General features: G+C 37.6%; 2 protein-coding genes across 6 annotated transcripts in view; one reads left to right on the forward strand and one right to left on the reverse strand.

Annotated features, from left to right (window-relative positions):
• Positions 1 to 99: 99 nt before the first annotated feature.
• On the forward strand, positions 100 to 8570 carry IAH1 (isoamyl acetate hydrolyzing esterase 1 (putative)). 4 transcript variants are annotated; one of them, XM_074209636.1, is made up of 6 exons: positions 100 to 270; positions 1563 to 1615; positions 2493 to 2641; positions 5877 to 6038; positions 7279 to 7400; positions 8311 to 8570. In XM_074209636.1, the coding sequence occupies exons 1-6, from the start codon at positions 184 to 186 to the stop codon at positions 8491 to 8493; spliced, it is 756 nt and encodes a 251-aa protein (XP_074065737.1). In that variant the 5' UTR covers positions 100 to 183; the 3' UTR covers positions 8494 to 8570. The 4 variants fall into 4 exon arrangements, with proteins under 4 accessions (XP_074065737.1, XP_074065738.1, XP_074065739.1 ...); XM_074209638.1 differs by lacking the exon at positions 100 to 270 and adding an exon at positions 610 to 1191; XM_074209637.1 differs by lacking the exon at positions 1563 to 1615 and having other exon boundaries at positions 101 to 270; positions 2525 to 2641.
• Positions 8571 to 9080: 510 nt separating this feature from the next.
• The window catches only part of ADAM17 (ADAM metallopeptidase domain 17), a 48668-nt gene continuing 40801 nt past the window's right edge, over positions 9081 to 16947 (reverse strand). For both annotated transcript variants that reach the window (XM_074209633.1, XM_074209634.1), the window contains exons 15-19: positions 15686 to 15816; positions 13911 to 13989; positions 12910 to 12998; positions 11569 to 11619; positions 9081 to 10591 (exon numbers count right to left, since the gene is read on the reverse strand). In XM_074209633.1, the coding sequence (XP_074065734.1) occupies positions 10244 to 10591; positions 11569 to 11619; positions 12910 to 12998; positions 13911 to 13989; positions 15686 to 15816 (698 nt within the window). In that variant the 3' untranslated portion in view covers positions 9081 to 10243. The remainder of the gene's footprint in view (positions 10592 to 11568; positions 11620 to 12909; positions 12999 to 13910; positions 13990 to 15685; positions 15817 to 16947) is intronic.

Genomic DNA, 16947 nt, shown 5'->3' on the forward strand with positions numbered 1-16947 from the left:
TCAGGGGCGGGCCAGGCCGCTCGGCATCACAATCCGATTGGACCGAGGCGAGGCTCGGGGCCGGGGCAGCGGGGCCGCCATTGGGCGAGGCCGGGGCTCGGGGCGGGCGGGGCGGGGCCGGGATGCGCCCGCGGCGCCGTTCGACGCACTTCCGGGGCGCTGGGCTCGGAGCAGCCCCGCAGCATGTCGGCGTCGGGCTCGCCGGCGGAGGCCATCGGAACGGCCCTGCCCTGGCCCCAGGTGCTGCTTTTCGGGGACTCCATCACCCAGGTACCGCCGCCCGCTCTGCGGCGCCCTCCGCCAGGCCCGGCTTCCCGAGGCCCCCCGGCTCGGCCCGCCGCTTCCCTTCCCCCGCTCGACAGCGCCGGCCCGGGCCGGGCAGGGCAGGGCAGGGCCGCGGGCGTTCGCCCGCCTCTTGGGCGGCCTCGCTCGGGCCCCTGTCAGCGCGGCTGCCGGGGCCGTGTTCTCCCGCTGACCCGGAGGCGGAGTGGCCTGGCTCGCTCGGGCCCGCCCCCCGTGGCCCCGCCCCCCGTGGCCGCCCCTCCCCCCCGGCCGGAGCCCGCGGGCAGGGAGCGCGGACCTAGGCCCGCCGGGCCTGAGTGCGGAAGACTGGAGTTCAGGTGCGGCCTCTCACACCTGAGCTCGGTGACTCCAGCCTCACTTAGCTTCCTCCTCTGGAAAATGGGAGTAACCGCAGCTACCTGCCAAAGTTGATAAAATCAAACAAGAGCTCTTAAGAGCCCGCAGTAACGTGGCTAAGTGTTCACGGCCCTATTCGTCCGTCTGCCCTTGCCTGGCGCACTTGTGACGCTTCCTCGGGCATGACCTGACCCCGGGACATCGTTTCCTCCGACCTTGTCCTTTAGCCTCCGTAGAGCTTGTTGGTACAGATGTGTTGCTCTTCTCCTTTCCATGCCAAACTCCTTAGGGGCAGGAACTTCGCTGCCTCCTGTTGTTCCCCAGCACCTGGCACAGCGACTCACAGGGAGTAGAGGGGTTGTGAAGTGTTTGTTGCCTGAGCGAATAAGGACAGAAATGGATATGGATGAGATCATAGATCAATGATCCTAAAGCAACGCTGTGATATCAGACCAGTGCTCATTAACTTGGAATTTCAAGCATGGAGGGTGAACAGGGGAACAAAAACTTGTAGCTCAAATGTGTAGAATCCACTTTATCGTAGGACCTCTGGTAACCAGTTTCTTTACTACTAATGATTTCAATTATTGTGGCATTAACACAGCCCTTGGAGTAGTCTGTTCCACTAAACTTATAGACAGTCTCTTTGGATAGAGGCTTTAGACGTTAAAGTTACTTTTCAAGATAAATGCAGACAAGCTGAAATCTTAATTATTTAAAGGAAAATCACATAAGTGAGACTAATTCTAAGGCGTTACTACAGCAAACAAAAATGACTTTTAAATGAAGTGTTGGGGGTCAGTGGAAGAGATGACACTTCAAAGGGATCTTTTGAATTGTCGATCAGAATTCCCCTAAAATTTTAACTTCAATTTAGAATATAAATAACTGACAGATGGTTAAAGAAGTAACTTGTTCTTCAGTTTTCTTTTCAGGAGGGTGGATGGGGAGCATCACTGGCTGACAAGCTAGTCAGGTGAGAGTTGTTTCTATATAAACCTTGGTATTTATTACTTTAAAATATGATGACATCTTGGTAAAAGTTGTAAAGACATTTATTAAGGTGCTGGATACATAGTGTAGTCAAAAATGCACTTATTTTGGACTCATGTGTAGCCTCAATTCAAATTTGTTTCTGTTAATATCTGTGTAAGGGTCAACAAAGCATCACAACCTAGATTTAAGGTCCTCCTCTGACACACAGAGCCTTGAGAGCTGCTCCTTCAACCTCTCTAAAAATCAGACACCTCACTGATACTATAAGTTGCAGAACAGTTAAAATATTAGGCTCTGAGACACACTCTCTTCTGTAAAATGTAGAGGTTTGATAAAATGACTTTTCAGGACCTTTATAGTTCTAAATTTATGGTGCTGTATCTTTGGTATTAAAATTGCAAAGGATTCTGTGGATAAAGATAGACAACTTGGCTTTGCAAAAGGTTTTTCTTGTCACTTTGGATAAAGGCAAAAATAAATAACATTATTTGAGATAACCAAAAAAATATAGTTTTAAGTCAGAGGGGGATTGTCTATCCAAAGAAGCCAAGATACTAGACCTGAGAACTGATAGCATGTTCTTTCCACTAAATCACTACTATGTATCTCTTTGTAGTTGTTTCTTTTTTTGTGCCCTAGGATATTCTAGGGGAAATCTACAGTATTTATCCCGGCTTTAAAACCATGTTTTTAAATGTCATTTATTCATTTTATTACTCTGCCCATACTGAGCCATATCTTGCCAAATTATATATCAGTAATGGCATAATATAGTCATATTGGAAAATTTGCTAAATGGATCACTAATTTGTTTTTCCTAATCAAGATTTTTTTCTTTTTAATTAACCCTCTTTCAGAAAATGTGATGTTCTAAATCGTGGATTTTCAGGTTACAATACCAGATGGGCCAAGATCATCCTTCCAAGATTAATCAGGAAAAGTAGTAATGCTGAAAACCTTGTTGCGATTACAATTTTCTTTGGTGCCAATGACAGTGCTTTAAAAGGTATTAACTTTTTCTCTCTTCTTTCCACTTTTCCCCAGGTTTTTTCCTATACATTTTTATCTCACAGTGAAAGTGTCTGTGATCCTTTTTTTTAATAGAGCAGGGAGGGAGAAGAGATGGAAGTGGTTGTGTAGAACTTTGGTAAATAAGTTTCTATAGAAGTCATCATGAGTTTCCTAGTATTTTCTGCTTCTTTTGACTTTAGTGTGAGTTTTTTCCAGCACACTTCTACCTGCCTGGTTTGTCCCTCCCTTCTACAGTTCTTCCTCCACTCAACTGCCAAAGAGAGATTCTTGTAGCATGTGTCTGACTATTCCATATTACTGCTCATAAAACTCATGTGTCCCCCTAGTCTTTTCTGGCATTTCACTTTTTACAGCTTGGCCCCTTGCTTATTATCTAGTCACACTGATCTTCTGACTATATTTCAAAAATTACCATCTCTCATCTCCATCCATAAGAAATGCACACGTGGTCACCCACACCCAGAATGTACTCTTCCCACTTCATCTCTACTTCTGAAAATCTTGAGTGTGCCTCAAAGCTGAACTGAAATGCACCAGTTTACAGGAGGCCTGGCCTGATCTCTGTCCTTCCCCTTCAACTTGTACAGATTTTGCATACATCCTCTTCTATTTATACATATATAGGAAAAAGAGTATCTGAAAATTTCTATCATTGGAAGGGCCATCCATATGGATGAGTTCATAGACTGACAATCAATCAATGGCCAGTGGTCAGTGACTTGAATCTCAAACAAGGAGGGGTGGGGTGAAGCATATAGGATCAATATTTTCCTAAAAACTGTATGACTAACTATAAAATACTCTTTGCAGAAATGTAGACCTAAATAATTGGAGAAATAGTAATTGCTTTTAAATAAGACTGCATAATAAAATAACACTACTAACCAAATTAACTTATTCACTATTATACCAATAAAACTTCCAAAAGAATATTTTGTAAATCTGAAAAAAAATTTTCATTGGGTGAAACAAAACATCAAGAAGATCAAGGGTGAGGTAGTTTGTAAAGTCCGAGGCCTGGAGTTCAAATTTGGTCTCAGATATTTATTTAGCTGGGTAGCTTCAAGCAAGTCACTTATTATTCTTTGCTCAACTGTAAAATGAAGGTAATAATAGCACCTACTTCTAAGGGTTGTTATGAAGGTCAAATGAGAGATTTGCAAAAAGTACTTAGGACAGAGCCTAGATGTAGAAAAGAATATATAAATACTTTTGCTTTTTCCTCTTAAAGAAAGTGAGAAGGAATAGACTGACAATTCCATGGCTAAAACTATAGTTTTATACATTCAAACAATTTGGTACTGATCAAAAAAAAAAGGGAGGGGGGGAGAAGTTTTGATCAATAGACCAAATTAATTACACAATATACAGAAGCAAAGACAATAGCATAATATTTTATTAAACCCAAAAAACTCACTGAGGGAAAGACTATTTGACAAAAACTGCTAGGAGAGAGCCAGTAGTCTGGAAGAAATAAATTCCAATTTTTTTTTTTTAGGTTTTTGCAAGGCAAATGGGGTTAAGTGGCTTGCCCAAGGCCACACAGCTAGGTAATTATTAAGTGTCTGAGACCAGATTTGAACCCAGGTATTCCTGACTCCAGGGCCAGTGCTTCATCCACTTCGCCACCTAGCCGCCCCAGAAATTAACTTTTGAATCAATAAGGAAAGAGTTCATTGACCAAACAAATAATAGGGTGGATCCCAGAAAATGAAAAGTATAGTTTTGAAATTAAAACTAAAAAATTTGAAAATGTGTACATATATACATATATATATACATATATATATATATATATATATATACTGCATTCAGAAATCCAAATTATCAATTATCATGAAAAATCCTCTAAATAATAATTGAAGAAATGCAAATAAAAATAATATTGAAGTTTACCTTCACACCCTACTGAACAGGCAAAGATGACAAAAGAAACAAATGTTGAAGAGGCTAAGAGAGAACAGGTACAGTGTTGTGTAGTGAGATCAGGCTAAAAGGACTAAGGGAGGGGTTAGTTTTTGTCTGAGGGTCACTGATAATTATTACAAGGATAGGGAGATTGAGTAGCAGAAGGAAAGAGAAGTTCCCGTCAAGGACTGTTACAGAGAGAGGTGAGCTGCATCCTAGTTTGTTTCTTCATCTAGAGTCCAATTAAATTGGGGGGGGGGGGCGAGGTGGGGACAGTCATATCCCTTCTTAGTACAGGTGGTCCTGTTCTTCTCCAAGGTGATTGGAACAGGGCAAGGTGGTCCAATACCTGCCAATAGCCACCAGCTGGGTTTGGGCATGAATTTGGACTGAGATGGTCTATCAGGTGCAAGGCCTGAGTAAAGGAAGACTGGGGAGAAAGTCCTGAGTGACTTGCTGAGGTTTCCACAGGTATTAGAGGTGAGATTCACATCCAGGTGTTCTGACTCCTAAGTGTTGTTTCTGCTTCTTTTGACCCTTTCACCCTCCAGAATAAGGGGAACCTTGATATAATGAAAATAAACTTTTGTTTTGACATAGCTTGTCCCTCTAGGGAACTTTTTTTTTCCCCTTAGGTTTTTGCAAGGCAATGGGGTTAAGTGGCTTACCCAAGGCCACACAGCTAGGTAATTATTAAGTGTCTGAGGCTAGATTTGAACTCAGGTCCTCCTGACTCCAGGGCCAGTGCTCTATTCACTCACTGCTACCTAGCTGCCCCCAGGGAGCTTTTGAAGGACACTTTTTCCCTATCTTCAACTGGCACAGGATGAACTCTTAAGGATCTTGCTCTTATAAGTAGGGACTCCCTAGATAGTTGACTGCTTGTATTATCACTATGTAGGTATTAAGGTTAGACTGGTTGGCAACCTGGATACAAGGAGTTTCAACTGACTTGCTGAAAGTATTTAAAGTATTCATGGAATGCCAGAAAAATTCAAGCTCAGTTTATCATCTGTCTCATACTTGAAATGAATTTAACTCTTTTTACTCCCTTTTCTCTTAAACTATACAATATGCCACACAAAGACTGAGCAATTCCTGTTCACAAAGACCATACATTCTAATGGTGGAGACAAGAATATATGTAAATATATATAAAATATAAAGTGACTAATCACAAATGGATACAAAGTAGTTTGGGGAAAGACACTAAGCCATTGAGAATGATTGTGTGAATTATAAGAATGGAATATGGAGCTTTTCAGTGACTGAACATATTATTCTATCATTTCCTTGAATAGATGAGAATCCCAAGCAACATATTCCACTCGATGAGTATATTGAGAATTTAAAGAACATGATACAATATCTAAAGTCGATAGATATTCCTGAAAGTAGAATTATTCTTATAACACCACCTCCTCTTTGTGAATCAGCTTGGGAAAAGGAGTGTATTGCTCAAGGTAAAAAATGTTTTGTATGAATATTTGACAATGTATGAATAAAATATGTATAACCGTATTTATTTATAAATTGTAAAGAGATACATTACCTATTGTAATTATTTAGTTTTCTGACATTTAGCTGAACCAATTTTTTCCACATCTCTGTGGCATTTCCTTTGTCCTCTGATATTGACATCAATTGCATTTGGTTCTAGCTGCCTATTTTAATCCAATTTTTGCCTAGAGAATGAGATCCCACCTTTTTACCACAGTCATATAGATTTTATTTCCTTAAATTTTCCTAACAACCCACAATAGTATCTCCCCCTAGCTCCCCACTGGTATAATAGGGTCATGGATCACCTCTTTTGAAAACCAGTAGTAGTTTAATCATTTTGCCTCTCTAGCCCTTAATTTTCTAATCTATAAAATGAGGAATCTTGTACCAGATGTCTAAGTCCTTCTAGCTCTAAATTCTGTGACACTGGTTCCCCTTCCCTACAGGTTCTATATAAATGAGGAAGCAGGCTCAGTGAATTGTCCAAAGATAACATAGCTAATAGTAATCCAAGCCTTCTGACTCCCAGAGTGCCCTTTTTATCCTAAACTAATGTGCCTTTGATACCATATTTCAACTTCTTGCCTCAATTTCCTCATATTTAACAATGTCGGTGGTGTGTTCAGCAAAACAGTGTAGCTCAGCACCAGCAGTGTCTGTGCAAGCATCAGCAACCAAAGTCCAGAGTACGTGGCTCAGCAGGTCAGTTGTGCAGCCTCCAGCCACAGGGCAAAGATTGGCAATTTCATATTGGGGTACCTTTTCCAACTTCACAGGATGAAGCATCTCTTTTACTTCTAAGAGAGTTTCACTTGAACTTTGCTTACATTGTTTCTTAAATAACACATACAATGTCACTGAGTTCATACTGAAAACTTTTCTAGCTAGGTGGTTACCTAATCAGGTAGTCAACTGACATTGTCTTTGATAAGCCAGGAATATTTTTAGGAGGTATAGCACAATAACTCTAAATAAAATTATATTTCAGTACTTCCAAAAAATTTGCATTATCAAGACCTAGACATCCAAGTAATTGAGTTAATTGGCTAAGAAATGTATGCTCTGACTCACATTTGAATCTCTAAATAGCCCCTTAGAAATTGGCAGTGTTGATTAGTCATATGCTAGTCAAAAGTGAAATTATTCTTTGTTAGTTATTTAATGAGATTTGATTTTGATACCTGCATTTTCCTACTCCAGGCTTCAAGTTAAATCGAACAAATGTGGTTGTTGGTGAATATGCCAAAGCCTGTTTGCAAGTGGGCCAGAACTGTGGGGCAGATGTCCTTGACCTGTGGACATTAATGCAAAAGGATAACGAGGTTGGTTTACTTTTTCATATTTACCTGGATCAATGTAAATTCAAGTCACGTTCTCTGTTATCTCATAAACATTTGTGATTATCCTATAGAAAAAACTAGGTTCAAATTTCTTGAGGCAGTATACTTTACTGGAAAGAGCTGAGTGTTGTTAGAGGCAAGAGCTAGGCTTCAATTTTGACTTTTCCCCCAAACCTTCTAATAGTGTATACTATATAGAAACTAAACCATGTATCATGTTCATCAAGAGTTGCTACTGATCCCTATTTGTCTTACATTGTACACTGGGATGACTGATTTTGCCTTAAAATGTGCCCTCTACTGCCTATGGCCAGACACCCCAATAACAGTGACTTTGTCATATGTCTGTGTATTTTTCGCATTCAAGTTTCCCCTGGGGGTGGCTAGGTGGTGCAGTGGATAGAGCACTGGCCCTTGGAGTCAGGAGGATCCAAGTTCAAATTAGGCCTCAGACACTTAATAATTTACCTTAGCTGTGTGGCCTTGGGCAAGCCTTAAACTTAAGCCCATTACCTTGCAAAAACAAAAACAAAATTTCCCTTCGATGTAATGCAGCTAGGCTACTGGAGGAGCCCCTCAGAACTCAGCATTGAGTTGGGCAATGGGGCATCACTCACATCATAGAGCAGTGTACTTTCTGGGATGGCTTGACCTTCTGGACTCACCTTCCTGTACTGTCCAGTGTTCTACTCCACTGTTTCTAGTGTGGTGCCAAGTACTATTAGACTATTTTTTTTGGCAAGGCAAATGGGGTATATGTAATATAATTTATAATAATTTCATGTTAGAATAGGTCCTGAAAGGTAACCTTTCTTAATTTGAATCTTTAAAAATGTTTGCTATAAGACAAAATGATGTATTTTGTAAACCTTTTTGTTTCCCTTCATTACAGGACTTTTCCTCATATTTATCAGATGGGCTGCATTTATCACCAAAAGGAAATGAATTTCTGTCTTCTCATCTTTGGCCTTTGTTAGAAAAGAAAGTAGCCTCATTGCCTTTGATCCTTCCTTACTGGCGGAATGTAGCTGAAACGAAACCTGAACACAGTCTTCTAGGGAACGGAGACAATTAATTAATGGAGAGCATTAATTAATGGGATGTGATTAAATTTAATGTGATGTAATTATAAAGTGCCAGTGTTAAATATTAGTACTTTTATGGTCCCGACAAAAGAACATTATTTGTAATTTCTGGTTTCATATGTAAAGTGCTAAACACTGTTTTAAATGTTTTTGATGTTATTTAATATTTATTAACAATTTAAGGTAAGTAGTTCCATAGCTGAATGTCTTGTTAATTTTATACATGAGGGAAAGGCAAAGGCAATTTTATTTTTAAAAAAAGTCATAAAATCTTAAAATCTTACAAAAATTGTTATATTACATTTTTCAGGAAAATAGGATGGATCTTTCAAACTTTCATACACACATCCATGCACCCCAGTGTTCAAATTCCAAAAGTATAACTAAAATATATAACATGATTGTTAATAACAATACCATAAGGCACAAGTTTCAAGTATTAGTGTAACAAGTATCTGTGTAACAAATATATTCTTGAAAAAACATTTTGTCACAGGTTTTGTTAATTCCTATCAATTTTATAAATACAAGCTGAATTGGCTGGTGCGCACTGATTCATAGTACTTAGAAAAGCTAAACTTTATAGTTCTCTAAGTCAAATTTATCCATTGCATAGCAATTGGCAATTTTTCAGGATGCCAGGAACACTTCTAAAAGCAGTAAATAGTTTTCCAATCTATCAAAATAAAAAAACCCACAATTTTCCAGTAACAGTTGTAACAGATACCACTAGCTCAAAGAGACTGTTTAAATGCGTGAAAACTTGACTGACCTATAACCACATTTTAAATTACTTTTGGCGAATTTTTCATATTTTGTATTGTTACTGGTATTTAGAAACATTGTGTTCCTATTGTTGATACATTATTGATATTCAGTATTCCTGCCCAATTCCTTTAAATAAGTGACTTTTTCAAAAAAGTTCTTGGTTACAAAGACTCACAGAACACAACCAGCATTGGAGGGCTCCAAGATAATAAACAGTATTCTTAAAAAAACAAAACAAAACAAAAAAAACACCCAGATGTGTGTTTATATATATGTATGTGTGTGTGTATATACATATACACACACACACATATACACACACCTATATATGTTCACTCTTTCTGCAATCTAAGGGTCACACCACTGAAATTATTTATAAGATCAGATTTTATGGCTCCTTATCTGCCAAAGGCTCTTGGTAACAACTGAGACTGGAACCCACATTGAGATCACTTAAAATGAGATTTGTGGTTCAGTTCAATTTTCATTTGAAAACAAACAAAATGATGCTGTTGTTTTCATGACAAATAACTTCTACATGTCTCTCTATATTCAAAGGACCATATAAGTCTGTTTCAAAAAAATCTCCCCTCTCTAGTCAGTGCTGTTATGAATAAAAAGTTAAATTACAAAAAAGCAAATATACACATAGTCAATCCAGCTAGATCTTCTGCTTTTTGCACCACAGGTTAAAATACATTTTAAGAAGAATCAAAAAAACCTAAATCAAACCAAATAGCTTCAAAATAAGCTTACCTCCTTGAAAGGGAAAAGGGCTAAAACTAAACACATGAAAATTATTTCAATTAAAGGAAGGTCAAACACATGTCCAGCATCTGCTGTTAAGTCACTTCCCTTATTTGTCTCATATTTCCTATCTAGTCTCTTGATAATTCAATGGTTTGAGATAAAAACCCTCCATAGTTCTTTTGTACAGACAAGCCAAAACAGCTGAAAAGTAGAAACCCTGGACTAGCACTCTGTTTCTTTGCTGTCCACACGACTCTGGCGTTGTAATTTAAAAGAAGAGGCCTTTTCACTCCTTGTGACAGGATGGTCTGTAAGATCCTCAAAAGACTTTGCAGCTGAGCTGCTATTTGGGAAAGGATCCTTCTCAAAACCATCCTCATCAAGGACTGAATCAGTGCTTGGGTCTTCCTGAATGGTGTCCATCCTTTGGTGGTCCAGCTTTGGAGCTGTTGTGGGCACCACTGGAGCAGGTTGGAGTGGCTGAAGTCTACCAGGACCTGGCTGAGGCACAGGAAATGGTTTGATGATGCGAACTGATGCAGAGTCCATACTACTCAGCATTTCCACATTCTGAAAAGATAAGTTTTATAGATATGAAGAGGTTTTGTTTTTAAAACTTTTCCTTATTCTAGTACCAACCTAGGAAGAGTATAACCTATCTAAGAAAATTTTTCTTTAAACTTTCATTGAATCATTTTAACATTTTAAATGAGGAAAACAAGGAGTTCATCATTAATATAAACCTATTAATAACATGGCTTGCTTACTATTCTAAGATAAAGATTCAATTGAACTCAAACAGGAACTCAGATTAGAGGAAAAGGGTTCAGGAGAGGCACTATATATATATCTCTCTAATCACCCAAACCACTCTATAAAGTTGAAGGAAGGCTGGAGGAGGTGAGAAGAGAGTTCTTCTCATTTTAGATTCTTAAAATTTCCTGAAAAAATTCTGGTGCTTGCATTTAATAATCCTTACATCATGAAATTTTATAATCTATCCTCTCTCCTGCTATAATTTTCATTCTACATTTTGCATAAATAGTGATAGAATTGGATATCCCTAATTGAGCTAGGTCATCTGAAAATCTAAACATGAGCTTAAATGTTTGTCTTCAGGATAATCAATATCAACATCCTGGCTTCTGCACTGCAGTACACTTGCATCATTCAAGACAAAGAAAAAAATCTCAGAATTAAAGTCTCCAAAGTAATGGATCTGGGATTCATTAAGCCAAACTCTTCATTCCACAGATAAAGCAACTAAAGCCCAGAGAGTTACTTAAGTATTATAAGATCACTTGAAATCCAAATCTGTAGTTTTTCCATGGTACTATAGTACTTTTATTAGTCTGATGCTAGCTTCACTTACTTCAACAGGTTGAGATGGGAGAGAGGGTGGAGGATAAGGAAAAGACTTTAAATCATAAACAACATTGTAAGCAAGGACACAGAAATGTACAAATACTGAATGACTCCCAACATAGGAGAGAAAGCTGAGAGGGAACTAAAGATATATTATCTGTCCATTTACATGGCACACTTACACTGGGGTGAAACAAAGACAAAGACTCATACTGTTTATCCAATTTCTTGTCCTAGAAGATAAAATATAAGCCAAGTAAACATTTCTTCAAATAAAAATATCTGAAATCTCTCTGCCTATCCCCACCCCCTCCTTTAGGGCATTTCCACAACAATAAAAGGATTGATTAGAAGAAAGGTAAATCCACCAGGCCCAGGAATGGCTTTCCAAAAAACACTAAATTATTTGCCACCAACAAATGTGTGCTTTTGTACCATGAATGAATGCCATTATCTTAGCAGGGTCAAGTGTAATTACAATTAAGATTTCATGGCATTAATTTCAATCCACCTAGACGAGAAAATGACAGGTCTCTAAGAGACTTTATTGACATTTTGTCTTATTCTCCAATACAGCAACATGACAGTAATGCAAGGCTGTATTGGGATGGAAGAATTAATAGGGATATGTAGAAAAGTTCATGGTAATCCAACAAGTACTTTTTCAGTGCAATTAGTTAAAATATACTAAGAGTGCAACTAAACACAAAACACTTCAAATGTAATAGCAAAGGTCATTTTATTTTGTAGGTGTGTACACATTCCCAGAGTTCCCAAAATATCGCTTCTCCTGTATACCCTTGCTTCACCTTCCTGCATACCCTCTTTTCAATGAGCAGTCAGCTAGCCCTGTCAAGTGGACCACACGGAAGAACTGGGCTAGGATCAGTGCAAATGCCGAAGTGAGTCTCTCCAAAACATAATGAGAATGTAGGCATCTAATACATAAGTCTTTCCAATATCATGCTGTTTGTTCATAGAACTAAGCATTTGGATTTATGCTCTTACTAGTGGTTGACAAGACATGCTGGATGGCTAAAGTTGATCTCCCATCTGTCTCATTTAAAAAGGTGATGATCAAACTATTAACTGAAAGCTATCTGAAGGATAAAGAAAAGAACATCAGGAGTTTCAGAACACCTTCTGAAGTTCTCAAAGTTTTATTGCAAGGAGGAAAAGATATTTTTTACTAGATTGACTTAGTGCTTCCAGAACTAGACACCTCATTAGGGTCCCTTCTTAAGTGCTTGTGTCTGTAATTTAGCAAGAAGTAAAATCACTGACTGTTAATACTCTTCTGCAAAATAAGAGTAGTTTAATTGGATGTTTACTAAGATAAAAGAAATACATTTTGACTAAAATAGTATTAGTAGTAAGAAGCAATATCCCAGTAACAATGAAGACTAGTTGGGGAAAACTTTTGCACAATTATTTTGCCAAGATCAAATTCTACCTATCCTTCATAAAAAAGGATAGTTGTATTCAAAATTAAATACATAATCATTTAAAGACTTGTGACTTACCACACAATGGACAAGAATGCTGAGGGGAATCCACAAAATCAATGAAAACACAAGGACAGAACCAACGATGTTGTCTGCTAAAAACTTCCCTGAGAACATTTTGGAAAAAAGTGTAAATGACCTGTGTCATTACTTGACAAGTTCAAAAGCAGTGTGAGCTGGTTATGCTTTTTCCTTATCAACAGTATAATTTTTTGTGTTAGAAATACTTCATTGAGAAGATAAATGTGAAGAATGTGATGAACTGAACACCCCACCCCATTGTAAATAAGTGTTTTTGAAGTCATTAAGGTTCTAGCTTAAGACAGCATATGTAACATTAAAGGCTGATGCTTAATTCAGATAGTTATTGGAATCAATTTCTCAATCCATATAGAATATGGACAATGTTTTTAGGTGAGGGTTACAGGTTAACATAAATTTCCAAAAGCAATAATATACCTCAGTTCTTGGAAAATTAGTTGACATTTAGAGTTAGCAAAATAAGTGGTTCTTGATCAGATTACCCAATGTCTTATAATCAATATGAATTTCATTGTTTGCAGGGATATATTCTTTTAGAAAGGAAAACAATGTCTTAGCCCCGAAAAACTTGATTCCCACCCACACAAAAGGAAAAATCTTCATTACTGTAGTTTTAGTTGAAGTTATCAAACTTTTTTTTGATAAATATATAAAAGGCTACCAATACTCAAATGATACTACTTAGTAAGAAATGATACTAATTAGTAAGAAAAAAAATCCTATCTTTTCTGAATTATTCTACACATTAATAATGAAATCTTGACTACCCAACAAATGGATTTATCCAAAATAAATCTTACTGTCAGGTTTTTAATATTTTACATCAAACAAAATAGTTGAATATTTTTTTTGTCACTATAGTGGATCTCTCCTTTAAAAAAAAATTTAAAACACTTAACCTTCTCCCCATAATTAGTCTAAGTATAGTGAAAATTCTCCAATATTTTCATGAAAACAAAGTTCAGAAAAGAACCTACCAAAAGTATTGATGCTCAGCTGATCAATGAAATCCCAAAACCGTTCTATCACATCTTGCACTCGTTTCTCACATTTACCCTTTAAAGGAAAATTTCAACATGAGAATTGATGCCATAAACACTGAAAAAGAGTCTTAAGTCCCTTCAAAGGACAGGGGAGTGCTGGACTTGGAGTCAGGAAGACTTGAGTTCAAACACCAGCAGTGTGACTGAGCAAGTCACTTTCTGCCTTAGTTTCCTTATCTGTAAAATGGGGATAACAACAGTGCCTACTTCTCAGGGTTGTTCTGAGGATCAAATGAGTTTTAAAGTGCTTAGCACAGTTTGCTATATGAATTAGAATTAATATCATTACTATAGAAAAAAATTTCACAATAGCACAATAAGACTGGACAACTAGAAATGTATTTAATGACAATAATGATTTAATGACTTATAGAAAGGATCAAGATCTGGAAGGAATCTTTTGTAAGAAAATCTAAGATGGGAGCAACTAGGTGGCGCAGTGGATAGAGTACCAGTCCTGGAGTCAGGAGGACCCAAGTTCAAATCCCACCTCAAACACTTAATAAAGGCCTAAGCTATATGATTTTGGGCAAGTCACTCTTAACCCCATTGCCTTCAATAAATAAAAATTTTTAAAAAAGAAAGAAAGACACCTTTGAAAGAAAAAAGTTTGCAAAATTTAGTTTTGCCTTGGAAATGGTCATAGTGCTAATGCTGTGGAAATGCTTCCCAAGCAATCTCCAAGCAGTTTAAATTTTATGTCCATTATATGTATAATCAAGCAGGTTTAAACATTCCTGTGTTTATGTATGAGAGAACATATGTCTGTATGTGTATGCATTTGTATACAAAAGTGACTATGGAAAATGAAGGGCTTTTTTCTGGCTTAAGTAGGCAGACTGTTAATTCCAGAGGACAGTTATGAAGTGTGCTATCCTGGGTCCTGACAACAATACGACTTAGTGTGCAGAAAGAGACATAGTTTTTGGCCACAGAAGTGCAGGAAATTTGTTTTGCTTGACTATGAAGATATACTATGAGTGTCTGGCTGTTCTTTCTTTTTTCAATGGGAGCAAAGGAGGTGGCAGAGAAAAATTATTTTTGTTAAATAAATTCAATCTATAAAAACAAATACTAAATTTATAGATACCACTTAAAGCCAAATTATTTTATACTGTGCCAAATCCTAAGAAATATTCAGGACATGGTACACATCAAATATTGTAAAACACGGCATATGGTAGAGCATAGGACACCATAGTATAGTTTAGCAGATGTCATATAGTACAGAATGAAATATGGTAAAGCATATCACTCCCACAGTATAGTCTGGCATAAAAAAGTATGTCAGGATATATTAGAGCAAAGTACCTTATCATATGGCATGTATGAAGCCAGCAGTTAAGTGACATCACTATCATGTTGTTCCGGTACTGCCAGTCTGATTTTCTGTTTGTTCCCATTTGGATTTTCTTATCTACTGTGCCACCTAGCTGCCATCACTTAGTCACAATGAATTATGCCAGTTTAATGTCATTTATCACTTAATTTGTCAGAAGCCCTAAACTATGATGCATTTAACAAATAAGAAAATAGAAAACAAAATAGAAAACAAGATTATATATTATATAATACTTTATCATGTATGCAGACCAATCCAGTACATGGATTTATTTTCTAAGCATAATAAATGACTATATTTTTGAAAATTTCCAGACTCCATGGGGCCACCAGATGATTAAAGGACATGTATAGACATATATACTTACATTCATGTCACAAAATCCAACAGTACAGGGCTTTCCTTTCCTCAAAAATAAGAAGTTATTGTCAGCATCAAGATATGGAACACATCGGCCAGATTCATCCCTACAGCACACTTTGCAGGAGTGGTCCGTTTCTAGAAGAAGGCATTATATATCATCAGTTGGAACTTCTAAATAGTACCAATTTCTTTCTCCTTCCCTTTCCCTTACTGACCACAACAGTCTCAGGAAGGGGTTACAAAGTCTTTTTCCTTTTTTAAGGTTTTTTTGCAAGACAGTGGGGTTAAGTGGGTCGCATTTGAACTCAGGTACTCCTGACTCCAGGGCCAGCGCTCTATCAACTGCGCCACCTAGCCACCCCTACTCTGTATTAAAAAAAAAAAAAAAAAAAAAAAGGGTTAACTCATTTTTCACCTCTCAGCTAAGTCTCAGCAAAATCTCCAGCTCATCGATAAGAAACAAATTGTGTACTGTCTACAATAGAATGATGTCTTTGTAACCCTCACAGAAAAGAAAATATCATTCCACATTCAGCACAAAACTTGCAATGAAACCAAAATTCCCTTTAGGATTCAATATGCCATTATGTTTTTTCAAAGAACAAGTTTTTCCCAATCATATCACAATATTTCTCAATACTTGTATCATTAGAACTTCTAATCTTGCCAATTTAAATCTTTGACTTCTTGGTTTAAAGTCATGCAAAGTATTATTACTTAAGCTTCAAATGTAATGAAGGATTTTCAAGATGCAGTTAAGATCATGAGGTAGTGGTTCTGTATTCTCAGGTGCCTGTTACTACCAGACAGGTGCCATTTACACAGCCCTTCCTTCCTTCCTCTCCCCCCACTGTATAAAGAGGTTTTCTCACAACAGCCTTATAAAGGCAGGATATTGCTTGCTGTGCGCCCATGCTGAGTTTCTTCACTTGTAAAATGGAGGTACTTGTGGTATCTACTTCACAGGTTTGAGGATTTAAATTCTAGTTCTAGATATCATCTATGCAAAACACTTTACAAATTTTAAATAAAGCACAATTTTAGCCATATAGCAGGTAAACTGAATTTATAAAATGTAAAACTGAGGTCATGACTTGTGAAGATTCCCCTAAACTTGCAATTTATTCTCAAATCCCACCTCTATGCCAGGATTCATTCAGTTCTATGTTGGGAATGGCTTAATAAGAGTCCAAGAGGATGGTTTTTGTTCCTTAATTCCTTCTACTATGTTTGCCCAAAATTTGGGGAGAATTTTCTGATATAGCG

This window comes from Macrotis lagotis, chromosome 1 (genome assembly GCF_037893015.1).
Source record: "Macrotis lagotis isolate mMagLag1 chromosome 1, bilby.v1.9.chrom.fasta, whole genome shotgun sequence".
NCBI classification, from domain to species: domain Eukaryota; kingdom Metazoa; phylum Chordata; class Mammalia; order Peramelemorphia; family Peramelidae; genus Macrotis; species Macrotis lagotis.